This window comes from Brienomyrus brachyistius, chromosome 10 (assembly GCF_023856365.1).
Source record: "Brienomyrus brachyistius isolate T26 chromosome 10, BBRACH_0.4, whole genome shotgun sequence".
NCBI classification, from domain to species: domain Eukaryota; kingdom Metazoa; phylum Chordata; class Actinopteri; order Osteoglossiformes; family Mormyridae; genus Brienomyrus; species Brienomyrus brachyistius.
Window position 1 is genome coordinate 21,180,791 of NC_064542.1, and position 16,216 is coordinate 21,197,006.

Genomic DNA, 16,216 nt, shown 5'->3' on the forward strand with positions numbered 1-16,216 from the left:
AAGTGATTGTCGTGTATGGGGAGATGGCAGTCAGGAGACCTCCAGGCTTTGAGGCCCAAATTGCCTTATTTTCATAACAACCCACCACAGCTTCTACCAATTTCTCCTTCAGGATCGTTCTTATGCAGTCTCTCCACTCTCCCATGTTTATCCACTCAGTACCTGAAAGCGCAGACCACTGGGTAAGGAGGTAAGAACCCCCTTTTATTAAGCCCTTAAAAGGACTCACACAGGCTCCAAACAACCCCCAAACCACACATAACAGGGAACCGCGAAGAGGTCTCACGGCACACAGTAGGTCACATGCATATTACAAAGAGACACACTGGGATCAGGAAAGCACTGAGTAAATTACAAAGAGACACACTAGGATCAGGCTAGGACCACGTAAATTACAAAGAGACACACTGGAATCAAGCCAGGACCAAGTAAATTACACAGAGACACACTGGGATCAGGCTAGGACCAAGTAAATTACACAGAGACACACTGGGATCAGGAAAGGACCGAGTAAATTACACAGAGACACACTGGGATCAGGCTAGGACCAAGTAAATTACACAGAGACACACTGGGATCAGGAAAGGACCGAGTAAATTACACAGAGACACACTGGGATCAGGAAAGGACCGAGTACAAACACAGGTAAGGGGACACATGACAATCAGGTCCCCAGCACAGCTATTTACATGACAAAGACCAGAGGCTAATTACACATCTGCCAGCAAGCTCCGCACTGTTAGTGGGCTTCACTATACAGATCCATCTCGCCGGCACCGCAATATGCTTCCAAGAACATCTACCAAGTGATTAATGCACTAATATCCATCCATCCTTTTCATTTCGTATCTCCCAACCCTCTGAAGCTGGCCCTGCGTTTCTGGGAATAAAATAATAATTTTTGATGTGTGATGGAGAGAATAAGCTGGTTTGCCCAGGGGCCGCAGACTCATTCTTTCCAGGTCTCTATTGACCTGCCGTCCAGTGTCACGTGAGTGAGCCATGTTGTCATGGAAACACTGCCTCCCAAACCCTTCAGTTGAGGTCGGTCGCTTATTTTTTTTTCCCTCTCATCCTCTGACTTCAGCCACTCCTCGAGCACATCGGAACAGATCACACAAGTGACCGATTCTCACAGCGCACAAGCGACGGATGGAAATGGGTGAGGACTGTCGTTTATGTGGCTGTTTGTCTGTATTAGTGTGCATGTTATTATTATTATTATTATTATTATTATTATTATTATTATTATTTCCCTATGTTTTTCTTCTTGATCATGGTGTTTCTGCACCCTCTGAATATTGAATATCTTTGAATATAAATATGTCATTTATGTAATTTTATTAAAATTCGGAAGGGGATACACCAAATCAAAATGATTTTTCTTTATTTGTGCTTTAAATGTCACCTGCAGCAGAAATGCCACATCAGACCTCCAGCACTGGATTACACCCTTCGCCCGCTTCTATGTTTGTGCAGGTTGCATGTTCTCTTCACGTTTTGCAGCTTTCCTCTGGGATCTCCACTTTCTTTTCCTGCTTTTATGAGCGTTTTAATGATACAGTTATTGTGAAGACTCGACATTATTCCCGTGGGCTACGTTTCAGGTTTGATTGGAATGTTTGTGCATTTTCTGACAGTAGATTGTTTACGGTTTTACTTTCAAACAAATTGCTAACTAAATAGTCAGCTACACATCAATAGCAGCCTCCGAATGTGCCAACATCCATGAAATGAGCAGGGTTTAATGGGAGTGTAATCCTATCCAAGGCATTAGACCTGTATGGGAGGTAGCAAAAACATGGACTGGCTGTGGGTCCCCGAGGACCGGATTGGAAAACATTTCCCTAGTCAGGATGCCAGGTAGCCTAACTGCACTTCTTTGGACGGCAAGAGGAAACCCACATGACCCTGGGAGAATGTACAAACCACACAGGCACACAAACCCCCAACCCTGGAGGTGTGAGGCCATGGTTCCACCCACTGAACCACTTTCCACCCAACTTATGCAACTGAATGTTGTCTATGTCATTGTTTTTTGTCTTTAACCTTCATTTAGACAAATACATCAACTGAAAACAGAGACTGGGGAGGAGGAGGGTTCAAGATGCAAGGAAATTCACAGCCGACAGCCGACACCCATGTACTGCAGCTCTCAGGTAATCCAACCAGAATTCTAAGGTTCCTTCACCCATTCTTGGGTCTTTAGTCCAGGGGGGGCCAACTCCAGTCCTGGGCGGCCAGAGCCCTGCACATTTTTGGGTTTCACCTCATTTAACACACCCGATTCAACTCCTTGTGCTAATTACCATACAGATCTTGGCTGAATCATTTAGGGTGGAACAGGGAAAGAAGTAAGCTACACAGGGCTCCGGCCCCCCAGGACTGGAGTTGGGCACCCCTGCATTAGTCACTACAGGAGAAAACAGTATGTCCAGTGTATGCTTGAGATCTTCCTTCATGAATGACCATGGTTCACATACGCAGCACAACTACTCTTTTTCATTTTTAGAATGAGGTTTCTAGATTGTCAGTTTGCGTTCTTATCACCTTGAGCTCTTATTTGCCTCCTTAATGGGGTTTTATATGAGCCGGGCCTCCAGCAGTTCGTCTTCAAACTAAATACTGACCAAAGGTGGAAAGTTCAGGCCCAAAAAGTACTAATCCAGTCCATGTTTTTTCTTTTTTTTTCCAACTGACCGGTTGGTTGAAACAAAACCTTGGTCTGGATTTGTACTTTCTGGACCTGAACTTTCTACCTCTGATCTTGACCGATCTCATTTTCTTTGATCTTCAGCCAGATGTCAGCCGTAGCAACAGGAGGCCAAATTGAGGTTTATGTGTAATGTTATTTACTATGTATGGACCTGATGTGTGGAAGACTTGCATATGAAATATTAGGAATTTTGTGACCTTTCATTTTGCTTTTATTCCTTAGGGCTTAGGGCTGAGCAGGGAATGACGGAAAATGCGTTCCTAAGTTACAAGGGCCCATCGTCGGCCAGCCCCGGCCCCACAAACTCCCCAGAGTTTTACACGCACGTGCGAGTGCACACCATCCTCATCATCGTCGTCTTCTGTGTGGTGTGTTTCCTCCTGCTGACGGCTTTCCTCTACACCTTCTGCTTCCGGTGTACCCTGGAGCCGCAGCCCAAGGACAGTCGCTCCGACCGGCCTGCCCCCAGGTGCAGCATAGATCGGGAAGATGCCACCTTCCGCTGTAGCTCCTCCGGTCCCTCAGTGGGTAACTCCATTTGAAACATGGGTGGATGGGGGTGGGGGAGGGGATTTGTAAGAAACCAATGTAGCAGTAGAAAAATATCTACCGGTAAGCTAAAGAGTTTTGTGTAGAAAGAAGCCGAGCGTCTGTGAACCCTTCAGTGCTTTCAGTGACGATCTTTTGTGCCAAATGGTAAATGCTTCAGAATATGACCAGAAAAGCTATTTTAAGAGCATTTAAAGGCAGTACCATAACTACACCAGAATGAATTAGTCACAATTTCATGTAGCTATTCAACTGTAGCGTTCCTGTCCCTTAAAAAGTCATTTTAGCGCTGGCCCAATCCATTATTTTAATTATATTATTTCAATTTATTTAAATATTATTCGTAACTTTTTAAAAGCCATGATATCTGGCAACAGAAAGCTATGAAATCCTACCCTTTTCTGTAAACACATGGGGGTCATGGGGGGTCGGACGTATAGGCAGGGAACAACCAGGATGGGGCGCCAACCCATCACAGGCACACTCACACCATTAACTCATACATACACACCTATGGTTCATGTACAATTTTTGTTTAATTTCTATGTAAATCTTATATATCTGGCAATTTTAATGATACCGTAGAGTCAGAGCATCCATATCTGCCCATCTTCCACGGCTGCTTACCCAGTTACGGTTAGCAGGGAGTTTACCTCAGAAAAGACTGGGCATGAAGCAGAGGCAGTCTGGACGGGATGTGAAGGAGAAACCGTTGAAGCTGTTGCCTTGGAGAACCGTGTGTTCTGACGGGGTGATGGTTCCACTTGTGTTCTCTCAGCCATCAGTGTCACACATGCTGTATGTGAAGCTGAGTCGTGTTTTATAAGTTTACTCTCTGATTTTATTTCCCCCCATGACATGATTATTTGTGATGACTGTCAAACCCTGAGATGTGAGTAACACTGCCTGTATGGATCCATATACTGTATTTCAGTGAGATAAATGTTTACAAACAAAAAAAACCCATCTCTTGTGTGAGGTCCTTTGGAATTACTTGCAAGGCTGACTAGGGACTGGTTACCTTTAAACAGCAGTTTTCAGACTGTTCTAGCTGGGATGTTTGTGATCACTAAATGACAGAACATTATTTTGCTGCTTTGTACGCTGACATTGCCTGTGGTTTATTGAATGTGTGTGTGTGTGTGTGTGTGTGTTCAGGGTAAGTAAATAAACAAAACAAATACAAGTGATTCGATCAGCTTAAGAAAGGCAATAACCTGAGACTTTCCACATTTGTACAGCTATCACACAGTTTAATTTCTTAATTTCTTCTCAGTTAACAAGCCCACGTGCTGTTTCTCCTGTGACAAGAGAAGTGGAGACTACTGTATTAAAGTCTCAAAAAACAAACATACTCTACAGACCCTCGACATCAAAAACATCAAGTTTGCCCATTACTGATGTGGAGTTTCCTCAGAGCTCTGTCATCCTACTAATGCTAATGCTAACTCCTCCCTCGGTGCACAGTCCTTTACACAAACAACCCAGTCATGTTGAAGGAATGCCAGGCAGGTACCATGCAGAAAAACCTATTAGGGCCTCAATGTCGTTAATCTTTCATATTCTCATATTACTAAATCCATATGATGCAGTCGTATTACAACAGAGCACATTTGTAGGTCAGGAGAACATCTCAGTTCCTGATCTCTAGGCATGGATATTGATATGCTACAGTATATAAATGTGACGCGTTACCAAACTACCGGAGGATAAAACAAACATTTGACAAAATCAATATGTATTATGCGTCCTTGAACACATTGGAAAGATCAGCACTCAGGTTTGGTATGAGATGTGGAATGAAATGGCATTGATTGGTTCTTTTAAGCTGTGCAAAAATGTCTTTCACCCCCATATCAAATACCAGATTATTGTGGACCTCAAGCCTCTCCCAAGCAGCACAGGGTACAAGGCTGGGGAAAACTATGACAGGACGCCAGTCCATCAAAGGGCATGAAAGATCAGACTCTATAGACTGCCAAAAATTTAACTGCATCTACATGGATGAAGGATGAAGCCTGTAAAACACAGGAAGGACATGCAACCTCCACACAAAGGGCAGGTGGGACTGGAATTCACAAGCTGGGAGGTGTGCATCGGCAGCGCTACACAGAGAGCCACTGAAACACCCTTTAATTAAACGTTTAAAGATAGAACACTGAATTAATCTTCAGAGGAGGGAACTGGGGGAAACAAAACGCCGTCTTAGGACACAGAACACATTGCGCTCTTATCCGAGTTGCGGGAATAGCAGGAGCCATTTGGAGACTCCATGATGGAGTCTCTGCTGTCAAATTCGGGTGAGTCTAACCCAGTGTGAGGATCTCGCAGACCATTGTCCTGAAGTGCCTCCTTGTAGTGGGACTGGAAGTGGGGAGGAACAGGAATACAGGGATTCACTTCCATATATGAGCCAGATATCTTTGTCTTTTTTGTTTGTTTTTTTCAGAAAGGAAAGTAATAGTTTTTTTGAGTTTTAACAACTTTCTCTTGAGTACTGTTGCTCTGCTGAGTATATGTTTCTTGAAACTGACCGCTCAGGCTTTCACCTTGCTCATGGAAGCTTCCTCCACCCTGCATTCCTCCATAGACTCCTCCAAGGAGTTTCCAGAAGTTTCCGTCTTTATGCGGTGGGACCGAACGGATTTGGCATCGTCTTCATCCTCTCCCGCCACTGACGGGAAGACCTGAGCGCACAGATCACCGCAGTTAGGATCAAAAGTATATCTAGGAAAAATCACGAATGTTGGTTGATTATGAATGTCTCCGGAGGAATGTTTGGTAATGATTGTAGACAAATTATTTCATACCAACACATCCTCATCAATAGGTGGTTCTGAAGCAGAGATGGTAGCTTTGCTGATGGTCTGTGCTTCAAACTGAGGGCAGGCAGCCTGGGCATTACCATCTTTGTCTCGCTTGCCCTTCAACCAGTATGTCTCAATCTCTACATTCCCCTGAGTGACACATAAAAAGAATATCAAATGCTTTTAAATACGTTTTCTCTACCCATAATTTCACCAAACTATAAATGTCATGCATTCAAATTCAGCAAACCCATAAAATCGGTTACCACTTGCAGAGACCAGCAGCTAATTATTGAGAGCAGGAATTATCCGCGCTTTGAAAGTCTTTTGATATAAGAGACATCTGTACCCCTGCTGATAGCTGAAAGCTAATTTCGACATATCAACAAGGAACCCATTAGCTTTCCTGTCTGTGTATTTTTGGCGTACATCCAAAGCACTACAGCTGTTTCTCATCAGCTGATCCCGAGGATCAGTAATTCTGCTCCCAAGTAATCATACCCGACAGAGCTTGTCAATCTGTCTAAGAGAGTCACCTCATTAGCCATGTGGATAAATGTCATCCTCATGGCTCCTGCGTAGGATCTCGCCCTTCCTGGCCTAGACCCTATAGCTGGTCAGACTGTCAGTCAACCGTTCCTTTGAAAGCCTCCACTGATACAGTCATGGCCAAAAATACTGGCACCCCTGCATTTATGTCAGAAAACGCACCACTGTGGCAATAACAAATGCTTTGGTAACGTCAGTTATCTCTCTTGTTGGCACAGGAAGAACACAAAAGAGCAGAGGAAGAAATGGTATTTCAAGCGGGGCGGCATGGTGGTGCAGTGGTTAGCACTGTTGCCTCACACCTCTGGGACTTGGGTTCGAGTCCCTGCCTGGGTCACATGTGTGCGGAATTTGCATGTTCTCCCCATGTAGTCGTGGGGTTTCCTCCTGGTACTCCGGTTTCCCCCCACAGTCCAAAAACATGCTGAGGCTAATTGGACTTGCTAAATTGCCCGTAGGAGTGCATGTGTGAGTGAATGGTGTGTGAGTGTGCCCTGCGATGGGCTGGCCTCCCATCCTGGGTTATTCCCTACCTCGTGCCCCTTGCTTCCGGGATAGGCTCCGGACCCCCCACAACCCAGGAGGATAAGCGGTTTGGAAAATGTATGGATGGGTATTTCAAGCATGTGATGCTCCTTTCAACTCACCTGTAGCAGTTAACAGCTGCTGGCAATATGGACTTGTAATTGCAACAGGTTTTCTGGGAGAAGTGGTGCGTTTTCTGACATAAATGCAGGGGTGCCGATATTTTTGGCCATGACATGGCAATGGTTGCTTCATAATTGGTGGCGAATCAAGTGCATGTCACTTACCAACAAACAAAAGCAACGGCATGGATCAAAACTTAGAAAAGGGAGATATTTTTAAAGGGATCTTTAGTCTGTGAGTGCCAGCCACCTATAACCAAGTGTCAGTAATATTAGTAATATAGATTAACATGATTTCTCAAGGTGTGCATGTGTGAGTGAATGGTGTGCGAGTGTGCCCTGCGATGGGCTGGCCCCCCATCCTGGGTTGTTCCCTGCCTCGTGCCCATTGATTCCGGGATAGGCTCCGGACCCCCCGCGACCCAATAGGATAAGCGGTTTGGAAAATGGATGGATGGATGGATGATTTCTCAAAGAATAACCAATTCTCTCAACAGAGGGACCAGATAGCAAATGCTATATATTCTCAATATACTCTAAAGGTGCTTGCTGTTAGAGCAGTTCTTCTATGGCAGTAACGTACTTGTGTACAGCTGAAGGAGTGGAGACAATTAAACACGGACAACAATGGCAACGTTCACCTTGATTGTGATAGTGCCCCTCCTCTCAAAGATGAAATGACTTCCCTTGAGGTGTTCATAGGTAGCACTGCTCAACTGTATATGCATCTCCTGCAGACCCACGAGAAGAGACTGAAAAATCAGTTCTATTTGTTCCCTTGAAGGGCTGATTTGCAGTGAGCAGCTAACGTTTATCCCATCTCAAAAAAATCGCTCAAAAAACTCATACTATTCCTTCAAGCACAAACATCTCACCTTCCCGTTGCTCTCCATTGCAGATGCAGTGTGAACCGTGTCTCCATGGAGACCGTACCGTGGCATCTTATGTCCCACCACCCCAGCCACCACCATCCCGGAGTGGATGCCTGAAATGCAAACAGTTCCAAGTAATCAATATGAAGATCTCCTGAGATCTTTGTTAAATGGGGACATTGAAGAACATACCCATTTCCAACCTTCCTGGGCCCGTGGAGACTCACCCACTCGAATCTGGATGTTGTTTCCATTGGATGGATCCTTCAAGTGATCTATGGACCGCACCATGTCCAGGGCCATGTCACAGATGTTGTGTGCATGGTACTTGGTCTTCTCTGGTGCTCCAGCCACCACCATATAGGCATCACCGATGGTCTCTACCTGAAAAGAGAAATTTCTGTGTGTACGGCCCACTCCAGATCCTCAGCCTGCAGTCTACAGCTGCCCCTGACAAAAGTTTTCAGGTGGTATGACCACAGGCATTTATAATAGAAAGCGCTGATACATCAACACATGCTGGCGTAGGCCACCTGCCCAACCCACACCAACCCACTGTCAGACCTTGAAAACACGATGCTTCTCGCTGAGCGTATCGAAGAGCGTGTACATGGTGTTCAGCATTGAGACCACCTGCATCGGCGTTATGTGGCTGCAGATACGAGTGAAGCCCACCACATCACTGAATAGGATTGTCACATCTGGAAACACCTGCTCAGGGACACAGAGAAAGAAGATTTCTCAGACCCGAAACAACCACAGCAGAACAGTCCCCAATGTGTCTCTCTTGTTCATACAGATGATTTATTAGTTTTGTGGAAGCCAACAATTATCAGGCTGAGATATGGTGTTCAGAGACACCGGACCCGAAAACAGGATTTAATATTACAATAGTGCTTTGTTTACATGTCATCGACCTGTTTTTTTTTTTTTAAAAGGTAAACGGAAACTCATATCCATTTATCCTTCATACCGTTCACTAATAAAAATACTTTTCTTTGTTATTATTTTATTTTTAATTAAACACCATCAGACCAGCTATGGAATTGTATTCTGTCTTATGTATTAACTAGCTTGGATATGATGATCTCCACACAATGGTCCTTTAGGGGCTGGTTTGGTGTGGTGCTCTAACCTCACAGGTGTTCACGGCCGGCTCCCCCTTGCGTAACCTCTTTGCCACTGGCTTGGGGATCATCCTGTAGAGGAGGTCATCTGTCTTTTTCATCTCATAGTCCAACATCTTCATGCTCTCCTCCAGCTTGCTGGATTTCTTCTGCTCCTGAATAATACAGAGGGGGGACTTGAAGGTGAAATGCCTGGCTGTCAATGTGACAGTAAAGATAGATAGATAGATAGATAGATAGATAGATAGATAGATAGATAGATAGATAGATCTAGGCTCGTACGACCCTCCTGTGTGCCACGCCCCCCTAATTACCCACGTGTGCTTCCCCGATCGTACCCAGCTGTGTCTCGTTATTTTGCTCAGTCTTGTCTATTTCAGTCCCTGTCTTGCCTCAGTTGGTTGTCGGTCATTGATGTTGTCAATGTCAGTACCTGCCCGTTACTTCCGTTTGTCCTGCCCGAAATTAAATCCCCGTTTACCCCAAGATTCTCTTGCCTTGTCTGCTTTCTGCCCGTCTGCCTTCCCGTGCGCATAACCCGTGCTTCCTGATCGTGACAGATAGATAGACAGATAGATAGATAGATAGATAGATAGATAGATAGATAGATAGATAGATAGATAGATAGATAGATAGATAGATAGATAGATAACAATAAAAAAAAATTATAATAATACTGTAATATTAAATGTAACTTCAAGTTTAGGAACCGCTGAAGCCAAACAATGTTTTTATGAGCATCACAAAGTAATGTGCATGTTCATTAATACAGACCATTGCTTAACTGGAATTTTTATTACAATAGGCTTTATGACAGACCATTCATAAGGACGGCTTGTCCGTAAGCCAGACATCATTAACCCGGGGACCTGCCTGTACTCTGTCTGTCAGTTACGTGGTATATGAGACATGCCAGCTGCACAAATGATGGAGCTTTGTTCAAGAGGATGAGATCGGTACCTGGATCAGAGCTCTCTTCAGCTCCTCAGACTGCTGAGTTCCAGCAAGAACCAGGTCCCTGCTGGAGTCATGCATGCTCAGGTCGTTGATGTACAGGCCTGTCTTGAACATGGCACTCAGACTCTCCATCCTGTAAGCACACAGGAGGCACCAAGGGGCTCACTCACCAGAGGAGACTGGAGATAAGAATGTGAGACACAAAGCAACCGTAACAAACTGTGTGCGCATGCCAGGGTCACTGGTATATTCATGCAAATCAGAGCCCTAGCATACGCTAGTGCCCAAAATTGTGGAAACACCTAATATTTTGGATTTCATGCTTTAAAAATGACTGCACAAATATCGACAGTCATGTTTATGACAATCGAATAATGTTACAAACATCATATGTACATAAGTATCTGTCGCAACAGCTTAATAAAATTCTGCACCACAATGTTGGCCACTAGTGCATGAGGATGGTATGCAGATTCAGTCCAGTAAGCTAGCAAAACAAGCAATGTCATTGGGGCTGAATAGGACAAAATCAGCGGAATTTGGCTGGCATCTGGAGAGTAAGATAAAGCCAGCTTAGGAGAATAAGGGCAGCAGTGCGTACAGGTGCAGGCAGCAGGGCACAGTGTAAGCATGGATGTGTGGAAGTGGCAGGCAGACGTGCCGGCAACCCTTACACTGGTGTCCCCAGGAAGATGATGGACTCCCACTCTGGCATGAATCTCATCTGTCCCTTCAGCTTCAGGCACCGGCTCCCATCCCCCCAGCTTTCCATAGTATTGGCGCTGTTGCCATCTGGGGAAAGAGCATCACCTCAGCCCCAGGACCCAAGTGGGGCCACCCACCAATCCTCTATCCCTACACCCGAGGACTGTGAAGTGTCAACGGTTATTGTGGGACTCGAATTCACAAACCGAAGGTTCTCCTTCTTGCAGAGAAAGCTCTATGACAGCATGACTCTGATTTGATGGCTGTTGTCAACACTGCTGGTCCGGGATGATGAAACGCTTCATACTTTGCGCATTCGTCTATGTCTAATTAAGGATCCTCCTATAGCCAAGACGTTCCAGATCCAAATAAAATGATTTGTGTATTTATTAAGTGTGCCTGAACAGCACGACGTATCTTATTTTGCAGTTTTAATGTTCGCCATGTAGTTGCAAAGTGGGCGGAGCATGTAAGGTTTGTGAAGTGAATGACCTTTGTAATCATCTCCGATAATAGACTGAAAGGCCATGAGTTCCACGTCCACATCTGCCGAACGATTGGCGTTCTCGTAGTCGGAGTCTGGGGGGGAGGAAACTAAATTAGCTGGATTGAGGCCCTTTGATTACAGGGAAGGATGTCATGTGACCATCGGCAAGGGAGGTTTCGAGGCGGGCATTACTCTGGGCTCGGTTGTGGAGGTTCCGCTCTCTCTTGACCGGCTCTTTGGACATGATCTCAAACAGGTTGTTGGGGTGGGAAATGATCTAGGTGGGCAAAGTAGAAAAACGATCAATTTCTGTAGTTAAATATAGATACTGGTAACAGCATCATATACAAAGTTTCTTATTAGACATTAAAGTTGCATTGTCTGCACTCGTGTCAATTTCGCTGATCTCCTTCAGGAGGGATCTTATCGGTTCTCCAGTTCTATGCTACACCAAAGGCAGTGGCTCACCATGTTCCAGGTAAACTCCACCAGGGGCCGAGCAAGCAAGAAGGCGTCATTGATTTTTTTCCCATCCAGGTCAGGAAAGACGGTGGCAAGACCAGAGCCAACGTTGTGCACCACCATGTCCTGAGGGAGTTGTAGTGGTAACACTTAAAACATTATGATTCTCTATGAAGCTGTCATTTATAATGCACTATAGATACCTTCATGTTGCATTATTATAGTCAGTATAACCAATTATGATGCATTATAAGACTCCATTATATGAGGCTCCAATGCCACAGTCACCAGCGACCTTATCCCAGTGTCAACCAGTCCCCAGTCTGAGTGGTGCTCAGCAAACAACCTAGCTTTGAACACCACCAAGACAAAGGAGATCATCCTGGACTTCAGGAAAGCTTTGCAGATCCACTTCCCCTCTACAACAAGGGAGACTGCGTGGAGAGGGTCCACACCTTTACCTTCCTGGGCACCACAATCTCTTCTGACCTCTCCTGGACTGAAAACACTACAGTTGTCATCAAGAAAGCACAGCATATGTCTGTATATGTCTGGACTTCAGAAGTGACCACTGCAATTTCCTTGTACAAGTAGCATCCGTGCTCTAGTACAATGGCAATAAAAGGCTTTCTTTTAAATTTATATTCTATTTTCTATAAAAGTATTTACAATTAAACATTTTAATGGAGGATTTTCAGGCACAGAGATGCATACAGACATGTACAAGGACATACCTGTCGGAAGACAATATTGAAAGGGAAGACCTCGAAGAAGAAGTCGCTGGTAATGGGGAGGATTTCCTGCTCCTCCTCATCCTCCTTCTGGATGTAGCGGTAGGCCGAGTTGTCGAAGTTCAGCCTGTAGGGCCACAAAGAGGGGCAGCCGTGTGGAAGAGGGAGGACCCCAGCCTTAGCCAGGAGCCAGAAGCCTGGGACCAAGCAGAGAGGCTGCTGGGCCACATGCTGAAATGGAGACTGACCGCATGGTAACGTGTGAGTAATCCCCCACCAGCTGCTCGGACAGGACCTCCACGTGGATGTCAGTGTCGTAGAACTGCTTGCCCATCTGCCGCAGCTGGCCCATGGCATAGTGCAGGTAGCCCTTCCGCTTGCTCCTGCAGGGGTTCAAAGGTCCAACAGATAGACGTACTAGGACCCAGCCCCACCGAGAGATACGCAGTGTCTTTACTCCCCATATTTTAGCTCCTCCCCTCCTGTTCCTCGCATCCCTCTTTACCTTGTTTCACTTTCCACATCCCACCCCCCTGCCTGGCTCTCTCTCTATCCTGTGACGGACCTGTAATGGAGGGTGACCCCCGTGGCTGACTCCTCTTGGCAGAAGAAGGTGGGGGGCTGCACTTTGGGGTAGCTGAAGCGCAGGTACTCGTGCAGGTTGTCCAGTCCATTTACGAAGTCGCGGACGTGTCGCCCCAGGACCTGACATGCATGGGCACACTGATGGGTGACCATCCCAAAACGCAAGATCTGACACAGACGGGTGATCATGCTGACACACATGACCACACACTGAGGGGTGACCATCCCAGTACACTTTAGTGTCAGTTATTCTAACACTGACAACTTATCATTTCCCCAACTTGACCTTGCACCCAACAGTCGTAATGTTGAAATTTTAACTAACTAGACTAAACTGAAAACTACACATATCATTACTTTGACATCGGACGCACAGACCTATGTACTGGAGCTTAGCTGCTCTAAACTCCGCCCCCACCTTCAGTATCCTGTCGTAGCCATACTTCCCTACAAAGCCCAGGAAATAGACGCCCCACGAGTTCATGAGCTCATGACAACTTATCATTTCCCCAACTTGACCTTGCACCCAACAGTCGTAATGTTGAAATTTTAACTAACTAGACTAAACTGAAAACTACACATATCATTACTTTGACATCGGACGCACAGACCAATGTACTGGAGCTTAGCTGCTCTAAACTCCGCCCCCACCTTCAGTATCCTGTCGTAGCCATACTTCCCTACAAAGCCCAGGAAATAGACGCCCCACGAGTTCATGAGCTCATTGTACGGAGTCCCCGTCACTCCGCTGGCCGCTTTGGCGATACGAGGAATGACGCTTTCACTGTACACCTGGTGGACAGACAGGGCCTCGTTCACAGATATACAACAAGGGGTTACAGACAGGTTCCAGTTTCAAAAGCATGTTGATTTCAAAGCATGGTGACATTGTCCAGCTTAAAGCCCCCACCCTCAAAATTTCACATCCTATAATCACCCCACGATTAAAACTCCAGACCCTGCAAACCCCACGGAGCCCCGCCAGATCACAGCACCCCCGTAATCGTGATACCGCCCCCGCCCCCCGCCCCCCGGCCGCACCTGGTGTGTGACGAAGGAGTGCAGCCTGACGTCGGCACGCTCTCGCACCAGCTTCCACACATCGTCCCCGTACGACTCCTTGATGAAGTCGTGGAGGCTCTCACACAGTAAACCGTACATGGTGTTACCATCGGGGTGGGGGGGGCCGTAAAGCTCACCCTCTGCTTCCTGAAGATGCCGGCAACAGCAAGGAGAGGAAGAAAAGGATAATATAGTAGGTCCTTCTGCCTTCTGTTGTGGTGTCCGGGGTGACTTTTATTATGAAGTTGCTAGCAAATTAAAAGCCTTAAAAAATTTGTGAGACATGACACATGCACAGTAAATACCCTCTCCTGTCTTCTTCTCTAAGGAGCTGTTGGTTTCTCTGAGCTCACAGACCCTTCTGGCAGAGTCATAGGCAGTTGGTCTTAATTAAATAGTCGCAAGAGCCTTGTCCTGGTGTCACCTGTCATTGCCTGGTGGCTCTCTATACCTCCTCCACTCCTACATGACAGGACCAGACCCAGAACTGCTTTCAGAAACACCTGTCAGATGCTGAGTGTCTCACAAACACACTGACACAGACGCAGTCACTATCATCCTGATTCAGAACTGCAAATGTATCATACTGATGATAATCAATATTTGAAGATTCATGCATGTTTACCCACATAGTCTCACAAACATAGCCTCTGTGAACCTCTTTCACATCAGTGAAGTTTATTAGACAGATGATTGTCAATATTTGCAGAGTCACGCATATTTACTCGCATGACTCTGGTCTCTCTTATTCTCACATAAATCTTTTGCCTTTTACCAAATTGTTACACGCAGAGGGATAATGATGAGTTCGTTGTATTTTCGGAAGTTCTATCAAGGCTGAGGGGTGGTGTGTGGCTGAGTTTGTCTTTGCTCAGAAGGCCATTGGCTCAAATCCCATTGCTCAGAAGGGCATTGGCTCAAATCCCATTGCGCAGAAGGTCATTGGTTCAATTCCTCCCCTAAAAAAAGTTCTAGGGTGCTGGGTAAACAGCTGGCCTTGTGTTCAAACCATAAATTTGCTCTCATCACTCTACATGAGTGTACGCTTACAAAATGAGTAGTCAGACTCACCAATCAGATAATCATCAATATTCCCAGAATGCCATAAACATTCAAGCATTGGTCATGACTGTTGGTAAGAGAGGTTACTAAGCAGGCATGTTCTGTGGTTGAGAAAGACTTAAAATTTATCAGGGTAGGTTATGACATACTGTCAGCATGACATAATAATTTCTTCTCTTTTGCATTGTTGAGCTAAAATATGCTTGCGATTGGCATTAACCTGTGTGCCATTGATTCAATGATAGTGGTGCATATTAAAGAATATTTCTCAGGTGACAATTTTTTTTTTTTCAAATTTTCAAATTATTGCCCTTTCAGTATCTTAAAAACAGAAGCTTACGTCAAAAATGACAACACATAAACTTCCAATTCATTTATCAGATGCCTAATTGCTGTCTAAGTAAAGATCTTACAGTACTTTTCAGTGAGAACGTGACAGCGATTTCATCATGTCTGCCACGTCTTTTTGGAAGAAAATCAATAAGCCATTTTGTCAATCTAAACTGCAGAATAGAGATTTCCTGTTCAGCCTGGAGTTGCAATGTGTTCAAACATACATCAGCGTTTTGCTGAACGGTTATACGGAAGCTGATGCAGGTTGACTGGACAACTAGAGAAATGACTCGAACGTTTTACAAATCCAGTAGCCATGACAAATGTAGAATATAACATAATTATAAACAGGAATGTGAATCCTTGGTCTTTAACTGCTGTTGACTTTTGAACTTGCCTTGACCGCTCGACAAATTTGGGCAGGAAGGGAAGTGCACAGGTGTTGTCCATGATGTCAACTCTCATGTATGCACTGGGAATTTCTGGTGGCCCTCAAACCAGAGCGACGGGGGGGTCCAGTGTCACGGCCTGGACGGTGTCAGCTGTTCTTCGCACGGTTGCACGA

At 45.4% G+C, this 16,216-nt stretch overlaps 1 protein-coding gene across 1 annotated transcript; it reads right to left on the bottom strand.

The window, feature by feature from the left end:
• Nucleotides 1-4,509: 4,509 nt before the first annotated feature.
• LOC125750372 (soluble guanylate cyclase 88E-like) lies at nucleotides 4,510-16,189 on the bottom strand. The gene is made up of 19 exons (XM_049028108.1): nucleotides 16,049-16,189; nucleotides 14,236-14,403; nucleotides 13,846-13,986; nucleotides 13,175-13,314; nucleotides 12,858-12,992; nucleotides 12,613-12,736; nucleotides 11,885-12,004; nucleotides 11,609-11,693; nucleotides 11,422-11,508; nucleotides 10,899-11,016; nucleotides 10,228-10,357; nucleotides 9,276-9,422; nucleotides 8,705-8,851; nucleotides 8,368-8,524; nucleotides 8,144-8,253; nucleotides 7,910-7,999; nucleotides 6,076-6,222; nucleotides 5,815-5,952; nucleotides 4,510-5,629 (listed from the first exon to the last, which is right to left on the bottom strand). The coding sequence occupies exons 2-19, from the start codon at nucleotides 14,353-14,355 to the stop codon at nucleotides 5,471-5,473; spliced, it is 2,295 nt and encodes a 764-aa protein (XP_048884065.1). The 5' UTR covers nucleotides 14,356-14,403; nucleotides 16,049-16,189; the 3' UTR covers nucleotides 4,510-5,470.
• Nucleotides 16,190-16,216: the final 27 nt, after the last annotated feature.

What these genes read in the sequence shown, in the direction of transcription:
- LOC125750372 (XM_049028108.1), bottom strand. Translation starts at nt 14,355, where the DNA reads ATGTACGGTTTACTGTGTGAGAGCCTCCACGACTTCATCAAGGAGTCG. An exon ending in CGGCCGTGAACACCTGTGAG is followed by an intron (nt 8,852 to 9,275) that starts GTTAGAGCACCA and finishes GTCCCTGAGCAG; the next exon opens with GTGTTTCCAGATGTGACAAT. An exon ending in CAACATCCAGATTCGAGTGG is followed by an intron (nt 8,254 to 8,367) that starts GTGAGTCTCCAC and finishes TTTGCATTTCAG; the next exon opens with GCATCCACTCCGGGATGGTG.